At 42.9% G+C, this 23,506-nt stretch overlaps 1 protein-coding gene and 1 non-coding gene across 8 annotated transcripts in view; both read right to left on the minus strand.

Moving 5' to 3' along the window:
- Positions 1-15,210, minus strand: part of LOC114769077 (neprilysin-like) — a 31,448-nt gene extending 16,238 nt beyond the window's left edge. The window contains exons 1-6 of one of the 7 annotated variants that reach the window (XM_028961789.1): positions 15,055-15,209; positions 7,359-7,435; positions 7,128-7,192; positions 6,838-6,999; positions 5,300-5,335; positions 4,970-5,131 (exon numbers count right to left, since the gene is read on the minus strand). In XM_028961789.1, the coding sequence (XP_028817622.1) occupies positions 4,970-5,131; positions 5,300-5,335; positions 6,838-6,999; positions 7,128-7,158 (391 nt within the window). In that variant the 5' untranslated portion in view covers positions 7,159-7,192; positions 7,359-7,435; positions 15,055-15,209. Of the gene's footprint in view, positions 1-4,969; positions 5,132-5,299; positions 5,336-6,837; positions 7,000-7,127; positions 7,193-7,358; positions 7,436-12,875; positions 13,181-15,054 lie in introns of those variants that run through there. The other 6 variants (XM_028961791.1, XM_028961787.1, XM_028961790.1 and 3 more) reach the window with 6 other exon arrangements.
- A 5,995-nt stretch (positions 15,211-21,205) lies between these two features.
- trnae-cuc (transfer RNA glutamic acid (anticodon CUC)) lies at positions 21,206-21,277 on the minus strand. The gene has a single exon. It is a non-coding gene; the product is annotated as a tRNA-Glu (tRNA).
- Positions 21,278-23,506: the final 2,229 nt, after the last annotated feature.

Genomic DNA, 23,506 nt, shown 5'->3' on the forward strand with positions numbered 1-23,506 from the left:
ACCGAGCTCCAGCCCATAACTGATTACACTGCAGCGTGACAAAACATCCCTGGTGGCGTGTGTCTTTCTTTTCATTTTTCTTATGTGCAAAGGAAATCCAGGGCTTATTGTGGTGTCATATATGCAAGCTAAGGCTCAAACTCGAATCATAGCAGATCGTTTTCGGAAGACGAGAGACGTCTATGGGAAAGTGCCTGGAGGTACAACAGAACACAAAACCATCAACAACATAGAACCGAGGACCAGAAAATCTCACATTCATCTCATCAAGGGCAGCACCTTTAAAGAAAAAGAAGAACAATGTGACCAAACACTAATTTGTCTCACCAGCGCTTCACACGCGGCAACCCTTAATGAATCCGGCTCTTTTCATTTTACCGCCCAATGATAACCGGGGGGGTTGCAAAAGCGGTATTCAGTTAAGGTTTTAGTGTAATGTGCCAGTTGTGTCTCCAGGAACTCCTGATTAAATGACAGGCCGGCGTTCAGCGTACGCTCGTAATCAAATGTTCTCTCCCTGAACATCAGAGGTCTAATTAACATAAAAAGACAGGGCTCATCCAGATACTGCTAATTGCAATTTATTATTAGTTCCCCCCAGGACTGAAGAGACAGGAGGGATGAAAAGAAAGAGGAAGCGACAGAAAGGCAGGCAGGAGAAGCTAAGCAAGTGAGAGGTGGAAGAAAAGTATAATACGGGTTAAAGAAACGCTAAGAAAAGCGTGGCAAGAGTGGGAGGAACAGGCAGACGGGGTATGTGAACGTGTGAGAGAGCAAGAGGGGATGCTGCGCTCACAGTGTTGCACCCATGTGCTTTATATAAGGGTTGGATCGAAAGTGTTGAGGCCAGAGCCGTGAGTGTAGTCGCATTAAAAATCGTGATCTGGAGGCGCATTCCCAATCCCATCTGCGACATTGATGTGGTTAACGCTATTTTATTGTAATATAAACCCACTGCAGACATTTACATTTGTGGCATTTGGCAGACGCCCTTATCCAGAGAAACATTGTGCTTTCATGTTTCCATCAATGAAGTAATCAGCTCTGGTTCAATAGGACACCAACTATGAATACAATCATTTTATTCACCCTGTTGTAGTTTTTCCTACATAAGTAAGACTATACAAAAGTTACAAGTTTTCCAAATAAGAAAATACTTAGTGACTATATAGTTATAGTATTGTCAGATTCTATATTATATACAGTATACTTCACGACCTCTCACCTAATACAGAGAAGATCTACTTTTGGCTACTAAAACAGCCCTGACCCATACAGGCATGCACTCCTAGCAAATCCTTTAAGTCTTGTAATTTTGCGAGGTGCTGCCTCCATGGATTAGACTTGTTTTTCCAGCACATGCAACAAATTGAATTGAAATCTGGAGAATTCAACAGCAAAAACTCCGTATTACCGTATTCCTGAAACTGTTTAAAATCATGTCTGCATTGAGACAGGGCACATTATCCTTCCCTTAATAGGACACTGCCATCAAGGAATGTTTAGGTAGGGTCTATAGTAACATCCACATGACTGGCCGATGCCAAGAATCAAACTGCCTCTCTCAACTCGCCTTCTGCCCAAAGTGCATCCTGGTATCATGTCTTCTCCATGTAAGCCATCCAAAGAAACATGATTCCTCAATGCCTGAGCTCTTTCTATAAGAGCCTTGGCCAACCACCCGTTTGCCAGTTCACCAGTTCACCGGTTCTCTTTCCTTGGACCACTTTTGGTAGGCCCTGAATGCTGCCGACCAGGAACATCCAAAAAGATATAAAGTTTTGGAGATTATATTTCTATCTAATGAGGCTGGGTGATATGGCCTAAATATTTATATTTAAAAGCTATATCATGATACCCTGTATATCTCTTGATTTCATGAAAATCTAAACCATTGTATAAATGTTAATTCAGCCATTTATGCCAAAATATTATACCAATATAATGATTGATCAAAGTTGAACTCACATTGGCTCACATTGGTTAACTGGTCTGCCACATTTTCTCTTATTGAAATGTACAACTCCAGTAGCATTTTATCAGCCATTCCAACAAGACAGTTGATACTTTGGGTCAAGTGTTGTTATGAGATTTTTTGAACCTGGGTTTTTCCACTATACTAATTGGGATCATATCTTTAGCGATCTGTTTTGTTAATGCGGCCTTGATCTCTTTCCATTTTGCACAAGCGCAACTGCTGCAGGAAAAGACATGTTGACACCCATGATGTGAAGAATAGTAAAGCAGCTTAAGAAAATGGACAAGCCTAAAAACCTGGCCGGACACAATTTCCAGGTCTCAAACAGAGGAATGTCTTAATCCAAAAATCTCATCAGCTTCCACTTATCTCCACGGATTCACCACGTCTCTTCTGGAACAAAACACGCATATGCCAGGAAAGAGCGGGGGAGCGGAGCTGTTGGTTTTGACAGGGCAGAGACGCAAACGTACAAAAGCACATGCTGTCTAAGATTTATACTCGACATACATGATAGTCGTTTACCACACCGCAGGAAAAGCAAGCCTAGATAAATCAACTATATTCCATTAATTGCCCACCTCTACTGTGATGCTAAGGTTTGAGTGATTAGAGCTCTTAGGTGCCAACACTCCCCTGTCCAGCTTTATTCTGTCCCTGGTCGGTTTCCACACAGTTTAGTTTCAGATATTATGCTGCTTGTGTTTAGTTTGTATGTATTCTGTTCTGGCCATCATGCCTTTTTTGAGGCGCCTTATTGAAAACGCCAGCTGTATGTCGTGCTCTTGTCTCCGCCTCCTTTTGCACGGGTCATATTAGAACACTCGACCTCGAAAGATGCAGCCAACATGCGCTAAGCCCAGTCTGACTGGTGAGCCCGACGCGGGACAGATGGGGTGATTCTCTCCCAACACCCACGTCTATCTTCTTGCCGGTTCCCACTCGTCTCTGTCCAGATTGGTCAGACTCCGACCTGACTGAAGGCGATGACAAGGACTGTCATCCCCACAACCCTCCCCCTCGCCTCCTCAGACAGGTCAGGTTATGGAGACCAGTGGGAAGGCACATGTAGTAAGCACGGGGAGTCAGGGGAAATAGCCACCAAAGCTTGGTGAACCCCAGAAGAGAGCGTGGTGTTTGTGGAGGACGCGCAGGAGTTCTGAGACCTCCCTTACGCTCTGAGAATTTGGAAGCCAGATCAATCACCTGCAGTCCCTTCTCCGCCCTGCAAAAGACCCTTGCTGCCAGTGAACCAGACAAGCACACCAGAGGGTGCTCCACCCAAGCAGAGTTCGGGGCAATGCACTGTGAGTCCGAGGCTCTGGCCTTGAGATGGAGTGACGGAGAAGACAGGAGCTGTTTGTGAGAGCAGAGGGGCCGATAGTTGATAGTTTGCCGGTGGAACCAAATGACATGAAGTCTGGCAGCTTCCTGAACCGACCCCCGTTCCTGATGAGGCAAGTTGCCAGTGGCCAGTCGGCACCTGTGGATCCAGCTGAAAAGAGGTTTACCGCCTGAAGGTCCAGGTCCACCGTCTCCCACCAGCTGAACCGAGGGTCGCTCTTAACCCTTTATACGGCAGTACCATAGACACGTATTAAATATCTTCTATTCTGAATTTTTTTACATTTTGTATAGGCCTTAGTGGCTGTTTAACACTGTATATGAAGTCACTTTTTGGCGCAAACAGGAAGTTGTGACAGAATATTTTTTTCCAGTTTTACTTTTTTAGGGGAGGGGTGGGAAATTCTCTGGGCAGACAAAGCATGAGAAAGGGGAGGTAACCTTTCCACTTATGATGATATAAGGGGACACCTTACAGATCAGACCGTCAGGACCAAAGACAGGTTTTTCCTGATAGGGAACTTAACTTCATGCTGCACATGAATGAAAAACTGCCTAATGGTGTGACGTCTTTATGCCATGAAATTACCATATCACAATATATATTTTGCACGGGCAAAAAAAAAAACCTATCCTTACTTTTCCCATCACAGTTTGGCCTAAGTTGTTAAAACTTCAACTTCAACTTCAACTTCAGAATTTCTAAACTTCAACTTTACCCTTTCTAAAGTGTAGCTATACCCATCTCTTTTCGGATTTTTCTGTGCACAAAATGGCACAAAAGGCCAAAGCAGCATGTTTTACTTAGTGTGAGCAGTCAGTCCGCATCCGAGCACCGAACCGTATAGTCCGCGTACATCATTTTTTGTTGCTCGCATGCGATTTCTATTTAGTCATACAATTTGAGTTGGGTGTTTACCAAATGACTGGAAAAATCACACAGCGTATGCCCGACTTTGAAGTGTGTGCTGACCATGGCCATTTAAATGCATCAGCAGCACCCACCACCACTACAGCCCCTTCAGGCCCAGGAGAAACTTTGCTTAGTCAGGATGGCTCCACATGCTGCCATTTCTTCCAGAGAATTTGAAGCCAGCAGAAGTGCCTCTCACCTCGAGGGAGACATTCCCCTTTTCAAACCGACCACCCGACCCCCACGGCTCGGCCACGACTCCCCGAGGTGCAACCGGACTCTGCCTGTAAATCAACTGTCACGCTGAGCCTAACGAGCTGCCTGCTCCGGCTCAGTTTGCCAAGCGCTCCCAGGGCTGCCATACCTCCAGGCACAGGAGCATTCACGGCATCTAACACCACCCCACAATCCACAGTGCGGGGCAACCTCACAGTCAATTTTCATAAACTGCAGAGCCAAAACCCAAATTTCTGAGACTGAAAAGTAAAAAAAAAAAATCAAGCAAATCAAACATTTGACAATTTGGTTCTAAGTTGTTCTAATTTTTGTCCTTCTGATACAGCTCTCACATCACTATTTCATTAAGTAATTGTCAGATGACTTTGTAAGCATGGCAGGTCACACCATTGCCTGTGATTAAAGGTAAAAGCCGGCAACCATGATCACCGTATAGAGCTGTTTTTAGAAGGTTCCTGGTGGTGTGGACTCTCCGTGACTCTGACTCTGAACTTTACCTTTCAGCTCCACAGCCAGCTCGTGCCTAAGGATGTCAAAGGTGCTATATCGTGAGCTCGTCTCCGGGATGATGTTCTTCTTAAGCCAGCCCCCGCAGGCGTACTCATAAAAGTTGTTGCAGGGATCAACTTTGGAATCCATGTTTTCCAGGAGACGGGCAGCTGAAAAGGGGGCAACTGGCTTTAGACAGCAGACACAGAACCTTAAACCCTTGATGTATAAACACATAAGGAGTAACTCCAAAAAGGGGCAAAACTTCAAGATCAACTTCAAGGCTTCAGATCTCCATAAGTCAAACGTCACTGTAAAAAGGTAGGAAGACACTTTACCTGACTGTGTACAGTCCGCTGTGGTGCAGATGCCATCTGATAAATAACAAAAAAAAGGAACATTTCTACATTGAAATGAATCGATTTCTAACAATATGTAAATGCTCATCTAGATCGGTATGTAAATACGCAAACTACATTTCAGATCAATGTCATAAATCATTCCAGGCACAGAATTACTGTACAATTTATTCTAAGATATTCTAAGGAGTTTTTGCAAGGGCTCATCTCATACCACACACACCTCCCAAAGCGAAGGGCGGAATGTAATGTGGTGAAATCTTCGCCCATTTCCTTTCTCCCTGACAAAGCTGTTTAAACATTTATCCAGCTTTGTGACTCCGGATAAGCCGGGAATGACGATGGCCTGGCCCTAGGTTTAAGATTCAGAGGAAACTTTGGATGCGTTTCTTCCAGCAGTATTTCATCAGTCCCTAATTGCTGTGGTGTTTGGTAACACCACCATCAAATGATTCTAGTGGGTTTTGCCAGTATTTTTGATGTATTTCTGTTAATTATATTTATGCTGATGTTTATGGTGGATATTTTCTAGATGGTTTTCTAGATGAACATATACCAGTCCCTCCTGAAATTCGCCTAACTCAAAATCAGCCAATCAGCACGAGTTATTTGCGTCTTGCACTCTTGTCGAATCAACTGAACTTTTTTCGCAATTTTGTGTTCTGCACAAAAGTGGTGGTAAACTATTGTTGCGTGTCCCTTTTCCTTACAATGGCCGCTGCGGCTAGGCCAAAATTCACTGGGCTTACCGGGCGGTTAGGAGGCCCTACTGACGCTGCTGTGCCGGTGTGGAAAGGGACCACACGACAGGAATGCTGTTCAACTTAGCCTTTACTGGCCAATCGCATGTTGCAGAACATGGCTGGTCTAGAACTTGAAAAAACACTCTCACACCAGCTTCTCAGGAATTATTTATACTAGATGGCCACTGCCAACTGGCTGATGCCAACGCCACTCTCGCACTTCCCGTTACACTATTTGTACCGCATGCATCGTTGTGGGGGAGCACCAACAAAAGTAGTCCATTCAAAAACATTTTTCTACCGCAACGCACTCGCAGAGGGTTGCAGACTGATAGACGTCTTGAAATATATAGATGTATCTTGCATACTTTTGATTTGGAGTCTTGATTCGCTAAATTATTAAAATAAATGTGTGCGGCATATGTAATAAACGTAGGGAACTAAAAAGGATGCCGTCTCACGATTGACTGACTTGAACAGCGGGGAAATTAATAACCAAAAAAAAAAAGGACACTTGTCACATGAGTTGTGCATGAGTTGTATGCAGACCTTTGAACGCCCTCCCAGTGTTGCGCTCTATTAGACCAATGACTCTTTAACCAAGCTAATCTCACGCGCATTTCCCCGTTGATCGTGTGGTTTTTTTTGTGTGCAATATATAACAATTAAGAAATGCAATGATTGTTTTCCCACTTCTTGCATGACAGCAGCCTTAACTGTGATTTACGCAACCCACAGAGGATGCAGTGGATGTTATCGCATCCATGGACTCACCGCTGTTTTGTGTGGCAAACAAAATGATGAGGGCGACTATGACGATGAATAGCAGGCACACAATTGTGATGAGTCCGATCTCCAGCGACGTCCACCGGGGCTTCTTCACAGACTTGGGGGTGCTGTCAGCCATGCTCAGCTGTCCTTCAGGTACCAATTCACCTGCAGCCAGAAACAACGCAAAAAAACAAAAAAAACAAGAGAACATGATACAAACATCTGAGATGTATTTTGCCCTTCTGATTTGGGTGCCTTCTTGATTAGAAGCTAGAAAGAAGCTAGAACAGAACCTTGATTTATGCAGAAATCACAACCTCTCATCGCTGGACTGTCTCCACTGGTTTGTTTCCAAGCCCTTCAGACAAATGAGAAGTAAGCAGAAAATCTTGCTGTGTGCTGTTAAGTTCATCTCCATGGGCTATTAATCATTGATCCTGCTATTAAACACGGGGGCGCCACACACACACACACACACACACACATACTCAGAAACACACAGGCTTATAAGCTGTTGTACTGACTTGACTTTGCAGATGGGCAGGTCTTGAGATTTGAGGATGTGAGGACCAGAACCTGGGGACAAAGTCTTAGAATCGTCCTTTGAAAGAGAAGAGAACAAGAGGGCATGACACTCTTCTTCATTTTTTTGAATGTCTGTCTCTCTCACTTCCTTTCTTGTGTTCCACCCTTTATTTGTGAAGCAGCCACAAGTATCAAGGCACACTAGAACACACAGTGGCCTCCAACTGCCTCCTCAAGTGTGAGAGAAGTGTAAGTACCAGGACGCTCTTTGACTTTGGAAAAAATCTCAGGGCTTTTTTCGAATTTAAAGTATATCTTTCGAATTTAATATCTCTTTCCAACACAAATAAAAAAAAAAAATACACTCATCAATAAAAATACACCAGCTGCACTTGGTAGGCTTGAATTAGTTCTCCGAAAGACTTCTCTCTGTGAAGAGAGAGACTAGGACACTAGTACACCACGATACCAGATGCCTGCACCACCAGTCCAAAAAAATATTTATTTAAATGGTTGTTCCCATTGGTCAGTCAAGTCAATACTCACTACTGCTTATATTGTCCAGGTGTTAGTATTTAGCAGGGTACAATTATTAATTATTAGAATATTCACAGATAAAAATAATAATTATACTCATAGTAAACTAAGTATAGTAATAATCAGAGTCTCTTTGATTAATTACACAAATATCTGCTCAATATTCCCTATACATTGTTTACCCTAGTACTTTTCTTTTGTCATTTTATTATTATTCATTCATGGGCTGTTTGTTACTCCCATTGATGAAGTGAAGAACAAGGTTTGGAGAAAGGTGCTTTGGTCGTTTTTAATTCATGTATCCATGCCTACCCATATGCTCAGACATCACTTCATGGCTGATTGCTGTGGAAGCTTGTTAGGCAGCTTCTGGGATGACCACAGCCTCTGTCACCATGTCTCTACCAATGCCGGCAGGCTCATAAATAGCCTCATACCTGATGCATTAACCTTGTAATTGGCAATTACAACAAAGGGGGGGAATGATGAGGCATGACACTCTTCAAATTGAGCTGCAAATCAGGCAGAATTGCTGCAGGCATCTGTGCCGAACATTAATGGAAAAGCCTCTGCATTTCTCTTTAATGAACCAGTATGTATTTCATCACATCCACACATTTCACCATTTCTTTCCTGAAAACAAAATAACATATTATGCACTTCCACAAAAGCCGGGGTTCTCTTTTGTTTGTTTGCTAGGTTAAACTGAATGTCTGTGGGATGGCTCATTCCAAAATCTTGTGGAGACACGCCGTTTTTGATTTCTTGTCAGTGAAAGTATACCTTACATTCTACCTCATTACTCTCAGAAAATATGAACAACAATAGCAATAGCAAGAAATTGAGAGGTGGAAAGCGAAAAATCATGGCTGTTGTGTCAAGACATGTCAGAAAGAGACAATTCACTTCCAGAGCTTCTGTGATTGTCTAAGATATCGCATTTTTACATGAATTTGTCTGTATAAATTAATGTTTAAAACACTAATGTTTAAAAATAACTTATATCCCAGTAATGGAAATAGTAATAATAACAATACATACAATAGCTATTATAGCACTGGAAGCATATACAACATAATATATCACATTGTTACATATTTATTAAGTGTGAGGAAATTATAAATTTGGAAATGTAAATATTTTAAGTTTGGATAAATCAATGCTAACCATAATAAATAAATGAATTAAATTATAATAAAAAGTCCTGTATTTAAAATCAAAGGGCACAACAAGCCAAACATTCATACTATACAAACACAGGACCCTTTGTGCACTAAGCATATGAATACACTGAGCTCAGCTTGTTAACAAAAAAAAGATCTGATTCTAAATAGTAAGTCAATGCAAAAAATTGCCGCAACAACCACAAAAACCCGATGATGTGAAGGGTTTATCCAAGCCTGTTGAGCTGTCATATGAAGACTTTAACATTTTTACTGGAGCCTTCAGTTGCACTAAATCTGAAAAGTAGAATGGAGTAGAATGAGCCTATTTAATGCCTTAACCTTGAGTTAAATCTTATATTTGACCACCAGCAGCCTCTGTGCACATGCATACAGTTTATGGGGCTTTATCACTTAAACGTGACGCTTAACTGAGTAGTTTTTGATTAATTTGCTAACGGCAGTTAAATAAAAAAATTTAAAAAACTTCCTGATCTGTGTGCATGCAAAGCTGCAGAGGTGATATTTTCAGCTGAATGGCAGAAGAGACAACAGCCTCTGTCTGATGTGATTGGTGTAACTCACGAGAGAAAACTGTCACTGAATTTGTCTATGATTAATGCACACAATCCTGGAGGGAATTACTGCTTTTGTATGGTTTGATATTATCCATTAGAATTTCTATTGAGAGAATTAATGACAATAAAGAATACAAGAACCAACAAGTGTTGTTTTGTATCTTGTACTATGGCATCTTACACTATGATGGACAAATAAGTTAGACTGATTATTGTCATTTATGAACCAATTGGTCTACTGGTGCACAAGAAAAATCACTGGCACAGCATGTCAGCTGCAGCCATTTAAACATGCAACCATGACACCCTGATCCATTCTGAGCGAGGTAGCAGCCCACTATGTGACGGGGCAGTGGCGGCCTCGCAAGTAAGGGACCGTCCCCTCACACTGCTCCCCGGGTGCATTTCATGGCCGCCCAACTGCTCACCAAGGGTTAAAAGGAGAGGACACATTCGTTGTGTGCACCGTGTGCTGTGTTGCAGTGTTTCACAATGACACTCACTTCACTTTCACTATAGTGCCAACATACAGTAGTTGTCCAAAATGTCCAAGAAGTCAGCCAGAACCCATAAATCCTTCTCAGCTCTCCAAGCTAACCAAGTAAAAAAATATATTGCTCTTGCCAATCAAAGTCCAGGAGGGTCCAAATGGCACAAAGTGTGTTTCATGAGCCAAGGTATCTGGGTGTACGCAGCCCAGAACAGACAATGGCACCATTTGTGCTGAGATTGGTTTAAGTATAAATGCAAACAATACAAGAGCAAGCACAAACCTTTGCGTTCCTGAGGGTTACGTCCTTTGGGCCGTAGAGTGGTTTGGGGTGCTCTGTGTTTGGTGCGTGTCTTTCCTTTTTAGGATGTTCGCTGGGTGGAGTTTGGGAAGTGATTGATTGAATCAGTCTACCAATCAACTCATCGGACAGGAGCACTTAAGGACCAGACAGGACCCTTGTTGTGGAGCCGGAGGAGGATAGAGGGGAAAGTTTGGGAGTGTTGGAGAAAAGTTAGTCTAAATGGAACCTCGTACCATTTCTAATATCTATGGTGCCTATCTGGTCATTCATCTATGCATGTCCACGATGCTTTAGACACCACAATAATCAATGCAAGGTCTAAGTTCTCTCAACAATACAAAGCCCCCAGCAGTAGAAGAAGGGTACAATTGGATGCCTCCATGACCTTGGACAGGTGAATGGGGGCTTCTGTTCTTTTGTTACTTGAAAGAAACTGCTCAATCTCAAGGCACTTGTAATTGTGCCGCCTCTGCTTCACTACAGATGTCTGCTTGGCCTTAATATTGACATGGGACTTAATATTGACATTGTGCTCGGTGGGCTCTGCATGTTTGTGTTCTGAAAGGGCCATGACTAGGTGTTCACATGCAAACTGCTTACGCAGTCGGCAGGGAAAAGCAACGCCCGTACCGGTGACGAAAACAACAGGGGCATTGGGTGGAGATGCCCTTGTAAGAAGACCAGTGTGATTACACTGGTCGCACTGGAATGACCAACCACGGTGTTCCCACAATGGACTGCACTTTCATGCAAAGGACCACAGGAATGTGCGTTAATAACAAGAAATGTCCAGACAAAAGCCAATGCTGTCTATCAAATGCAGACCAGCCAGCTGACCCGACATAAAAAAGCTGGCTGCAATTAAGAGTAATCAGGGCACCAACACTGTGGAGGGTCCTGTCACCTTCCATTCGTCTCTGCAGCTCACTCATATCTGTTTTATTTGTCCACATGCCTATTTAGATTAACCGCTGTCCGCTCTCTGTACAGTTGTACAGAATTTTGATTATTTGCTTTGGCCGAACTACGTTTAATTAGTTCATAATAGATCGTTTGCCAGACTGGGAGCTGTTATGGAGCAAAGTCTCCCACGTTTAAATGAATAACTGCAAATGAACGGGGGGAAAAATCTGCGGAAAGAAAGTGAATTCAAATGCAGAATTTCTGGGCAGCACATCACACAACCGATAACTCAAACGTCCTGCGAAATTCGAATTAAGATAGCATGAATATAGCGATTCCTGAAAGGTGTTTAGCACGTGTTGGCCCCTTTGCCTTCACTCTGCGGTCCAGCTCACCCCAAACCATCTCGTGGGGTCCGGTGACTGTGGAGGCCAGGTCTCCACTTTTTGTTAAGTACATAACTCCACATGTGTTCATTCATAGTTTTGATGCCTTCAGTGAGAATCTACCAACGTAAATGGTCATGAAAATAAAGAAAACACATTGAATGAGGGGGTGTGTCAAAACTTTTGGCCTGGACTGTATATATGAGCCACAGCAATGTTCATTCTAGAAGCATTCTGGCATGGGAAACCATGAAAAGATTGAGTAGCAAGAGACATGTTCCGAAAGACGGTTCGCATGGGACCAAAGCGTCCCTCCCAATTGCCGTCACTTAATGCGCCACAAATGGCGTGACACCTTTCACAGGCCGAAACAACGCAGCCACCCCAGGCATACTCGTTCTCAAGCGTTCTCCTTCTCATGGTCCAGGACTTCATGTGTCATGCAGGTGTCCAGGAACAAGGGCACGTGAAAGCGGCTCTTGGCATGCACAGGTTTCGGCGACTTCCCAGCATTCCCACTTTCATTCTGGCCCATCGGCTGTAATATTATGTAAAAAAAAATCGAATCTGTTTACATTTACAGCATTTACAAGACGCAACTTACCATCAGTAGTTACAGGGACAGTCCCCCCTGGAGCAACTCAGGGTTAAGTGTCTTGCCCAGGGACACTATGGCAGTAAGTGGGGTTTGAACCTGGGTTACTACCACCCCATCTGTTCACCTCCAGTCTTCACGTCCCACGTCCCACGTCCCACCAAACGTAAACTTCGCACCTCGACCGAACTAAACCAGGGGACACGTTCGCCCACTTAAAACTTCATTCTCGTCCCCCCGGAAGAGCCGGCCAGGACACGGGAAGTGGGGGGACACGGTCGCAAAAAAGGCCGTCCGCGCAAAAAGTTGCGGCACTCGGGACGGAGATGTCGGACGTCGGCCGTGAGGAAGGGGACACGAAACGAGGCTGGCGCGCTTTTTTCATCCAAAAAGAAAAACGTCATGACGTCTCCTGAGTCAAAACGCCGGCAACACGAGTCAACGTGTTCATTATATGTAAATAATATATATATATATATGATGATGTATGCGTATATACATGTATGAATATGTGAGACAAAACAAGACGAAACAAGACGAAGACAGCGGCGCGCACTTACCTGGCGTCTCTGGAAATTTTCGCTCGATGATGTACACGGGCATCACCAACCGTTCAGGCGTCCATTAAAAGCGACAGAAGGGACGCACGCCCCCCGTCCCCGTCCCCTCCCCTCCGGAGAAGCCTCGGCGTGGACGCGGAGACGGAGGAGGACGGACGCGGCTTCTCCTCGTCCCCCCACCCCGGGGGAGGTGATATTCGGCGTCCTGCCTACCTGTTAGCGGCGCGACCCCTGCGCCTCCGGAGCCGCCGAGCGGGAAGAGGACTGAGGGCGGGCAGGCGGGTGGGGGCGCCGGGGAAAGCGGGCGGGCGAAGTGCTTAAGTTGCGCCGATGCTCGACGTTGCCTCCCACCGAAAGGCGGCGTTTCCAAGTCATCGATCGCCGATCGATAATCGCCGATACGGCTGTAATGTCCATGCAATCTAAATCCATGCAATATGAGACTACAGCATGCGTGAATTAAACGTAAGTAAGTGGCGAATTTAACCTTTAACCTTTCACAGGAGACACCATCAGTTGATAGGCACATATAATATTGTATGCAGCATCCGTTCGGCCATAAATCTCCCCTTATGGAGCCCCGTTTCCTGACAGATGTTGCCAGATTTGATTGAAACCTTAATCGAGCACCTATAACATTCCAGCCCCGGGGTCCCTCATCAAGGTGTCTTTACCTCATCCAGGAAACAAATACAAATGTGCAATCGATGCTTCATTTCCACAGAGGGAATTCTGCACGGAGCCGTCTGGACAGTTGCCAGGATCTAAGGAATTTATGTGTATCCTGCGTGGCATAAGAAAGGACATTAGGGTCATGTTACGTGCGGGTTCCTCTCACATAGTACAGTGAGAGCTTCCAGTGAGGGATTTCCAGGAATACGGGCGTGTCCGGGTCGAGTCACATGGACTACACAGAAGGAACAGATGAGTGATGGGTAGTTATGGCTGTGGTCAGCTTTAGGGTAAACAGCTTAATGGCGCCATAGTACCTTTGGTACTTGACCTTCCGTATTCATGGGTCAGCTTAGTAATGGGTCAAAGGGGTCTTTTTACGAAAAAAAAACAACCTGGCTCTTAAAGTACCGGAAATATTTTTAGAGTTTAAAAGACTCCCTAAGATAAGTGCCGGTATTCATTTTAGAAAGCATTAAAAAGTTAATGAGTTTTTAAGGATCATGATTTGAATAATTAATATATGAAACTTATATGAAAATATATTTTTTTCATATAAGTAATTGTAATGCAATGGAACATATTCTAATTCAGTCACATATTTCAATTTAAAAACACACTTCTGAGAAAAATTTCATCTTCAAAGGTTTTGCAAATGCATCTAAACAGTGTTGGTCTTTCCTCTGTGTCCCCAATCCTCAACCTGCATGTATTCAATCATTTCTAAGATTTCTAGTATTCTAGTATATTACACAAACAGTAGTATCAGAGATAAAGGAAATATCAGCATTGTTTTGCCAGTCCTTTGAAAACCTGCGAGAACCAGAAGGAACCAGAGGAACATTTCAGGCAACTGGGTCTTCCCTATTAAAATATTTGTGGGAAAGGTTTAGGGCTGGCTAATCCTGTGTAATTGGAGAAAGTGGTATTTAGTTTGATGTTATCATGAAGGTAATGTAATAAAAACACTACCTTGTCACATCATTTGATTACACAAGATTAAAATAAATATTGCATAAGAACTCATATTTAATCTTAAGGTAGAGCTTTTCTAATGAAATGTGATAATAACATTTAAATAAATATTGCATGTGTATTAACAAACTTTTATTTGATGTGCTTATAGAGGACTTTTTGCAAGTATGCAAAGAACTGTCGCTGATGTTAATTTCAGATAAATAATGGAAGTAAAAAAATCACACTCTTCTGTCTATCCCTGGGCCACGGTTCCTCCATCAAGTCATTAAGGGCTACTGGTCTCCTTCAGAAAATAAGAGGCGTCGTCAATTTTTAATTTTAGTGCAGGAGATTTTGGAGAGTCCCATTTGTCTGGTTTATAATTTCACGACACAAATGCGTAAAATACGGCATCGGTCTGACTGTATAACGTTTCGCCCAGAAGGGAGGGAGCAGAACAGAGATATTAGTCATGGTGTTTCTCAACCACTTGCCATGTCAAACTGGCAAAAGAGTCACAAAAAAGAAAATAGGAACTCGAGGCACTAACCGGAATGCAAGATCACTCCAGATGTGTTGTCTTTTGAAGTCCTTGCCTGTACTGTAAGTTCTGCGCATGTAAATAATTATCACACTGCCTATTTCTCGCTCTAGCATTCTTTCCTTCTCCTATTTGTCACTGAGCCCAGCAAGATCCATCCCTCAAATGAAATTGGTTTTAATTGCACCGGTGTTTTTTTCTTTTTCTTTTTGGTGGGAGGGTTGTAATTCGGCGCCTGTCTTGGCACACCTCCATGCCTTCATCTAGCCGGCCTGTTTGGCATTAGCATGCTGGCATTAAGCCCCTTTTTTCATCCGGCCAAAGGAGCAACTCTTCGACGTGACAATTTGCAGCAAGAAAGAGCTGCATCGGTTCGATGCCGTTGGAAATATACCACCCAAACTCCAAAGCAGACGTTCTCCAAATTCTGGCTTCCAAAAACAGGTTCACTGATGTTCCCCAAAGAAGACAACAAAAAAGAGGAGTTAAAGCAGGTTTTTCCGAATCAGAGAGGGAATGGAAAGCCCTCCTCAGTGCAGAGCCTCAAGAGCATCTCCAGCTGTTTTGAGCACAAAATTGTATGTAAAACGTCCCATAAAATGCATTCAGTAGTCCAGGCCCTTGGCGTATGAAGTTCTTGATGTTGTTGGTGTTGCATAATTCATTCACTTTTTTTCTTATAAGTGTTCTTGCTGGCATATTTACAAGGCCTAGGAATCGGTAATCCCATCCATATTTTATACACATGCTGCTAATAAATGGATTATTTCCAACATACACATCTTAAATACAGCATGGGAATATGTCATTTGTATCAGCAGCGTCCCCATAAACTGCCTCATAAAACATGAATGTGTGCTTTCACGTTCAATGACATCTTATTGTCACAGAAAGTGCATTGTCCGCCCCAAGAGCACCTGACAATTTATTTATGATCTCATATTGGTCAGAACGCGCAGTGCTATTCTCAACCTTTTGTGGGGATAATAGCACACAGGGTGACAAAGTGTCCTATCACAGGGTGATAAAATGTACTATGTGTGCATTAAAAGGTGGCTCCTCGTGATAGAACAGCAGAGAGAATGTGGAACCTTTGAAGCCTGTATAATCAAACAGTTTTTTGCCCCAAGATAATATGATGTGCAGCTTGGGATGAGATGCATTTTTGCACCCAAGAACAAAAGTAACAGAACAATATATGATTAGTGATTTAAAGGATTTTAGCATTGCTCTTAGCAAAAGAGTTGCAAAGCAAAATCCTCCTAGAAATGGCACAGAGAATATCTTAGAAGTGTAACTCCTCGCTCTCTTTATTGAAAAATTCCAACAACTTTAAGTTTCCTAATGATAAAAAAAAAGCTTAGAACATTCTCAAATATCACACTCATTGCCTGAAGCAATCCCTAAAGCGTTTCCTGGCAAGTTTCTGTTTGGGTATTCACCATTTCAACTTCCAATTTCAATTTCCCATTGCAGTTTTTTTACATGTACTGTGACTGGAGACATTAAAGATGATGTTTGACCGGCTTCCCTGTACCCTTACTTTCATGAGTTCATTTACATTTACAGCATTTATCAGGGACACAACGGTAGTAAGTGGGATTTGAACCTGGTTCTTCTGGTTCATAGGCGAGTGTGTTACCCACTAGGCTACTACCACCCAATAGTTCATCGCTTAGGTGGGATCTTTTTAAAGCAGGTTAATTACAAGGGAAGCCCAACTAACATATATGGGTTAATCTTAATAGGCGTACAAGAATAACAATGCAACAAATAACAAGAACCACGTCTAAAGACGGTTTCGTATTGTATTGTATTTCAGTGGTGCAGTACATGACACTTATGTTGGGACACAAGATCCTCAACACAGTTACTGAAACTGAAACTGTTCATGAATCCTTTGTTGTTGATGCTTATACAGTGTCATTCAAATTTTTCATACACCCACTAGGGCTCACCACATCGGATCAACCAGTCTGGCTGTCCGAATTACTGACCTGGCAAAGGTTCTTTTACGCTGGATGCCCTTCCTGACATATTCTTCCCAATTTACTGACACCATCTCCAAATGCATCTCCAGTGGCTGGGTTATTCCCTAATTTACATAATTGCATATACACAGTATGTGGTTGCACCAGATCCTCGAAAATAGGCCCTTTGACTAGTATGTTCCTTTTCCAGCTTTTTGATGCTGCAAATAGCCATGTAGCAGTTAAGACTGGCATTAAGTTTAATCAGATTCCTACACACTCTTGTGGTATTTTCAGTATAGTATTTACTACAGCTAGTGTGGTTCAATCCATATTTGAAGGTGTGGGTAAACCAGATGAATGAGGAACAAGCACCATTAATGTAATTGTGTTTGAAGCAGGCAGCCCACCTCAAGCTCATACTATTCTTCCTTTGCCCATTATTTCTTCACTGTATCATGTTCACCCACAAATTGTTGGAGGGTAGAGTAATGCTGTATTGTTGTTACTCTCCTGCGGGAGTCACCTTGTTTACTGATGTCTGGCTAGCAAGTTGTCATGATGTGGCCACCACTGTCCAGCTAATTTTTTTTTGCCATGCACTCAAGAGGCGAAGCACGATTAATGTTCCTTTCTTACAGGAACCAGAAGCCCTATAAAGAATCCACAATGCTTGCCTCTGGGTGGTATGGGTAAGCGTCTTGGCATGCTGCAGCCATTTAGCCTGATCAGCCCTCACTCCTGTCCTGACATGCTCCACCCCCTGCCCAGATCTCTGGGGAACCATGGCCCAAGGCACACTTTTTATTCACAATTTCCTCCATATTCCACCTTTGACCACAACCAGCCCGAACAGACCCACACACACATATGCAAACCGACAGGATATTAGACATTTGTTGTAAATATGTGTCTATTTATTTTTCAGCAAGATATCAAATGTGCCATTTGTGAAAATAAATTAATTTAGGGACGAAATCCTTATGCCTTCAATTGCAAATCACTTTGATTTTTTTCTTCTCATTCAGCAATGAATATAATCAGCAGTTCTTAGAGTTAAATCATAGATAACAATTCTCCAAAAAGGGTCAACAAACTAAAGGATTTTAAAGATATACATAAGACAAGGATTATATTTTCAAAGGCTTTAAATGTTTTATGTAAGACTGTGAAGACCATCATTGAAAGTGGAGAAATGATAACTGGGAGCTTGGAAACTGATGACAGGGCAAACAGAAATCTCACCAGGGAGACTAATAACAGACTAAAAGGGGTCTGAATGTGGTGGTGCGTCTGGAAAGCCAATTTTGAGCCTTAGCATCTGCCACACTTGATCATTCAAATTACAGTTTTGCCGCCTATAAGTCTAATGATAACTGTAAAAAAATATATAATAATAATAAAAATTCAGACTCCAACCTCTTTAAGGTACTAATGATGGTCTATGGTAGAAGCAAAGCCATAAAAACATTCTGGCTGATGGTGTTCCTGCAGTACGGCTATAAGAATATAGGATTATCATATTCGCCATTAATAACTTTGTTTTTTATCCATGTAATTAATTGTTTTAATATGATAGATGATCACAAAAAAGGGAATGCATGGTTATTAGATCAGTACACACATCCATATTTTAATTGTCTAATAATAATATGCCAAAATGTTTGCCCAACATGGATGACATAGTAGCTAGTATTTATGATACGTGGTTGCATATCTATTGATAAATCTATATAAATGATGGATGTCTTTGTTTTGCATCTATGGACGTTCTTAATCTTGTTTCAGTTTGAATGGATCTTGACTTGGCAACATTAGTGCATAAACACACACACACATACTTCTATATCTACATTAAGCACAGCACTGCTTAAAATAGTATTTGGTTTATTCTAAGCTCAGCTATGATATTTTAAGCATATGACTGCGGAAATGGGGTAAATTGCTAGAATGTCACGACGTACAGTGAGCTACGAGAGTGAATAGTGAACAATCGGAGGTCTCCAAAAAATCAAATGTTCTTGCCAATGTGTGAGCAGAAGGCCTAGTGCCTCCTTAGAGTGCCCTGAAGGGCTGTGGTCAGTCTCAGGCAGGGGGTCTGTGATACCCATAGGTCTAACTTTAGAGGTTTACAGTGATAGTTTCTTCAGCCTGAGATTATTATAGATTTTAATTTAGATGTCTCTGGGAGTCTTTTCCGGTCTGACTTGAGCCTTCAAGTTTGAATTTGCAAGTAATCAAACTAGAAAAGAAAAAAAAGAGAAAATCGTAAATTGGATTTTGTATGAGCGCTGAAATCAACGGAAGGTTCGAGGGACCACTCTACCGCTTCCCTACTCTTTCTCACACACACACGTGTTGTCAAAAAATGGCAGACAAGTGCAACTGGTCATTGTGTCTTCGATTAACTCTGCCAGCCGCACGATGCTGCTGGCTGCACAATCCCGGGATAAACTGTCACTCTCATTGGGGAATGTGCCCCTGATGACACCTCTCAGTGGCCTTTGTGGCTTGACTGCATTGAGGCCAAATTCATTTTGTCTTCTGCCTCCTGGGGAACCCTATCAGGGAGAAAATCAATCCCTCTCTCCCTCCCTCTCCCAGACAGCAGGCCTCTTCTTCTTTGTGATTATCATATCGTCTCTGGCCCAGGTCACAAAAAAAAGGCCCGAAGGGCTCGCGTCTCCGCCGCTCGTCCCCCATGTCGGCACCGCGCCTGTCATTTGACTCCGCCGAAAGTCTGCCGGCACCGAAGTTCCCGGTGCTTGGCCGCGGTTTGTTTTTCATCGAGCTTTTAAGGTTCCAAGCATATTTCTGTGCGCTGTGCGCAGAGAGCACGAACTCGGGGGCATTTTAAATGGACGAGCCTCTGTCACAAAAGCATTCCTGTGCGCTCAGACCCAGGCCAAGCACAACCATCTCACCTTTTCTTCTGGCCCACAGGCTTATCAACACCTTCCTACTAAAGCTGAGAGAAGAATTCATGGAGGCAGTGTTTAGACTGTAACCTGAACCGCTGTTCATTTCGGACACTTTTGTATCAGATACAAGAACGCAACCTTTGCGGAAAAAATCTATACCAACATTTATAATGTAAGATTTCTTTGAATGGTATGAAAGCAGTAATGGAGCTGGAGTGAGGCGCACAGGAGCAGATGTGGTTGTGGGTTTTTTTTGCCCCTAAGTGCAACGTATCTTTCTATTTTGCTGATCAAAGGGACCTGCCAGAGAGACTTGCTGAGACAGATAACAAATAGGAGCTCTTCAAAAGGCCCTGAGTACGACTGCTTGGACGTGGAGTGTGTGCATGGGAACAGCAGGTACACGTGTTCCTTTGTGAACTGGGGAGTGCACGAGAGATTCCCATCAAACCCATATAATAAATCGGCATCTAAATTGAAAGTGAAGTGATTGTCATTGTGAAAGACAGCACAGCACACGGTGCACATGACCAAACATGTCCTCTGCATTTAACCCGGGGAGCAGTGTGTGGGGACGGTGCTTTGCTCAGTGGCACCTCAGTGGTTTGGTATTCTGAATGCGGGTCCGGGTCCTTACCCGCTAGGCCACCACTGCCCACAATGGTCATAAAGTGCGCCCCTTTTAGAATAAAACAATGTCTGAAACAATTCTGTTCTCAGGGAGATGGAAAAGCAAAGAGGATGCAGGTCTAGCTGTAGCTCCAGAAAGAGAGACGGGTGGATGAAAGGGGTGGCAGTAGCATAGTGGGTGACACACCTGCCTATGAACCAGAAGACCCAGGTTCAAATCCCACTTACTACCATTGTGTCCCTGAGCAAGACACTTAACCCTGAGTGTCTCCAGGGGGGGACTGTCCCTGATTGTAAGTCGCTCTGGATGAGGGCGTCTGATAAATGACGTAAATGTAAAAGGAAGAAAAGACACATCTGTATTATGCGCTCTTCTGGATAATTCAGTGGCGGTGATCAGCGTTACATGCTGTTTAAAAAAAAAAACACGGGGTCTTGCTGCCCTCTAGCGTTCACTTTGTTATTTACTTTTCCTTCTCGTGGGTTGATGTGATTTAGTAGATTTATTCTAAGGGCCTCATGAGAGCCCAATTTTCTTAGCACACCAGATCAGCATCTCTCGTTGCCAAGTGAATAGGTGTACGGCAGGTTTTTCTCACTTATCCATACTTCCCACCCCGAGAGCCCAAAAAACAGCGCTTCCCTGACCGGGAATCGAACCCGGGCCGCGGCGGTGAGAGCGCCGAATCCTAACCACTAGACCACCAGGGAGATGCAGCCAAGGTCGATTAACTCCTTAGTCAGTGTCTAAAGCGAAATTATTAAGTGAAATTATGAGCATGTCACTCATAGTTTTGACTCTGTTGCCACGTTTTGGTGATTTGTATTTAATTATTATTATTGTGTACAACCATTAATCTGTAGTAAACCGCGCTTTATATACAGTGCTGCAGTGTATCAACCCACCGCCGAGTCAGGGAACTCATTCGTCCAGTTTAACCATATAAATGAACGTCATCGTGCTGAAATGTTATGTTGAGGTATTTGTTGTACTTATTTTCTACATCTAGAGCCAAATAATTAAAATTAAAAAAATATATCTTCAAGCGTTTCGTGCACGCATTTTAAAACGCTCACAAATCATAAGGCTTGATGTTTCGATTATTGTACTTATTCCAAGCACACAGAAGTCAAATGAATATTTAGGCGGGGAAATAGGTTGGTTTGATTTCGGGGCCTTGAAATGTCCCCGCACTAATGCATTTATCAATAATCACAATTTCTTCTGTAATTTGTGAAGTGAAAGTGAAGTGATTGTCATTGTGATATACAGCACAGCACATGGTGACACAACAAAATGTGTCCTCTGCTTTTAACCTTCACCCTTGGTGAGCAGTGGGCAGCCGTGACAGGGTCCCGGGGACCTGTGTGTGGGGACGGTGCTTTGCTCAGAGGCACCTCAGTGGCACCTTGGCGGATCGGGATTCGAACCTTCGTTCGAATGAAGGCAACCTTCTGATTACGGGCCCGCTTCCTTAACCACTAGGTTTTATGACATTAAAACGCACCATAAATGGAGACGTGTACAGCTCTTCTACATTTGCCTTCAGCCGGTGTGACAGATTCATGCCAGGGAAAGTGTAACAGGCTTTTCTGCTCTGTTTTCAAGTGTGCCTTGCTTGAGCATATGTTTAAAGTGTATACACCACAAAGTGCACTAATAATTATACCCACTGAGTGAGTAAAGGAAAGTCTCAAAGGTGTAGCTGTTGACTAATTATTTCCAGACTGCTCATTAAGCACAAGCGGGTGAACACACACACACACTGAGCAACAGATGGACTCATTTAAGAACATCTACATAGATTCCCATGGTAGTCTCCACATTCATTAAAGGAATAGTTCAGTGGTTTTCACTGGTGGTTCGTTGTTTTTCTACCTCAGTACAACTGCAGCAGTTAAAAAAAAAAGAACCTCATAATTATTCCAACAACTCGTTAGCAAATGGATTGTAATGAGCCTATCAGAACTCTTTACAGATCATAAAACAGCGTTTTCATTAAGAATATTTGCATAATAACCCCCACCCCCCAAGTGCAGATGGACTTTAAAATTCAGATCACATTATGCCATAAAACAGACCGTAAATCAAAATGCAATATGTTTATGATGTTGTGGTGCCGTGAAAACATTTCCCACACATGTATGCAATATTCGATGAAGCTCATTTAATCCAACTGATGAAAAGCTATAAAGTTCAAATGGCCAAAACAACATCTTAATGAGGTTCTATAATGCTCAAAGGCCTAAACCCTTGTGTGTCGGTCATATTTTTTCGGCTCCAGTGAAGAGTGTTGAACACCGTGGAGTCCTTGAAAATGTGTTAAGTTACATGTTCGTCACAGTAAATGAGAAAATGAGAATGTCAGCCTTAAATCCACCATTTGCATAATTCTTGGTAAACATTTAAATGAATTCCTCAGACCCAAACACCACACAAGGGCTGCACAGGCTACTTTTCAGGACCTCAAGAAGACATTTAAGCAGCAACAGCAACGAGTAAGACACTCGCTTATGAACCAGAAGACCCCAAAGTCACATGTTCAAACCCCACTTAATACCACTGTGTTGCTGAGCAAGAGACTCCAGGGGGATTTTATCTGGTCATTTTTGCAATTGAGGTTCGTTAGGATGGCATAAGTATTGATAAGTGTTGTTTACAGGGTGCAGCATACCTCACTAGTGCACCCCACTTTCCTTTCATTTAGCCTGTTGTGTCAGTATATATGTTAAGTTATGTTATCTCATGTTATCATCAAATGTTTTATCATTTACGCTGCTTACACAAAATGGTGTATATTCAAACTGCCTCTGAGATGTGTTGCCAGATCCACTGACACCCACACACATCTTCATCCTGTGGCTGAATAGTTTTTTTTTTCCCAAATCTGCTACAATTATGCATTTTACACACGAGAGGCTCGCTGCAGCATGATTAAA

The sequence above is a fragment of the Denticeps clupeoides genome, chromosome 19, assembly GCF_900700375.1.
Source record: "Denticeps clupeoides chromosome 19, fDenClu1.1, whole genome shotgun sequence".
Classification (NCBI taxonomy): domain Eukaryota; kingdom Metazoa; phylum Chordata; class Actinopteri; order Clupeiformes; family Denticipitidae; genus Denticeps; species Denticeps clupeoides.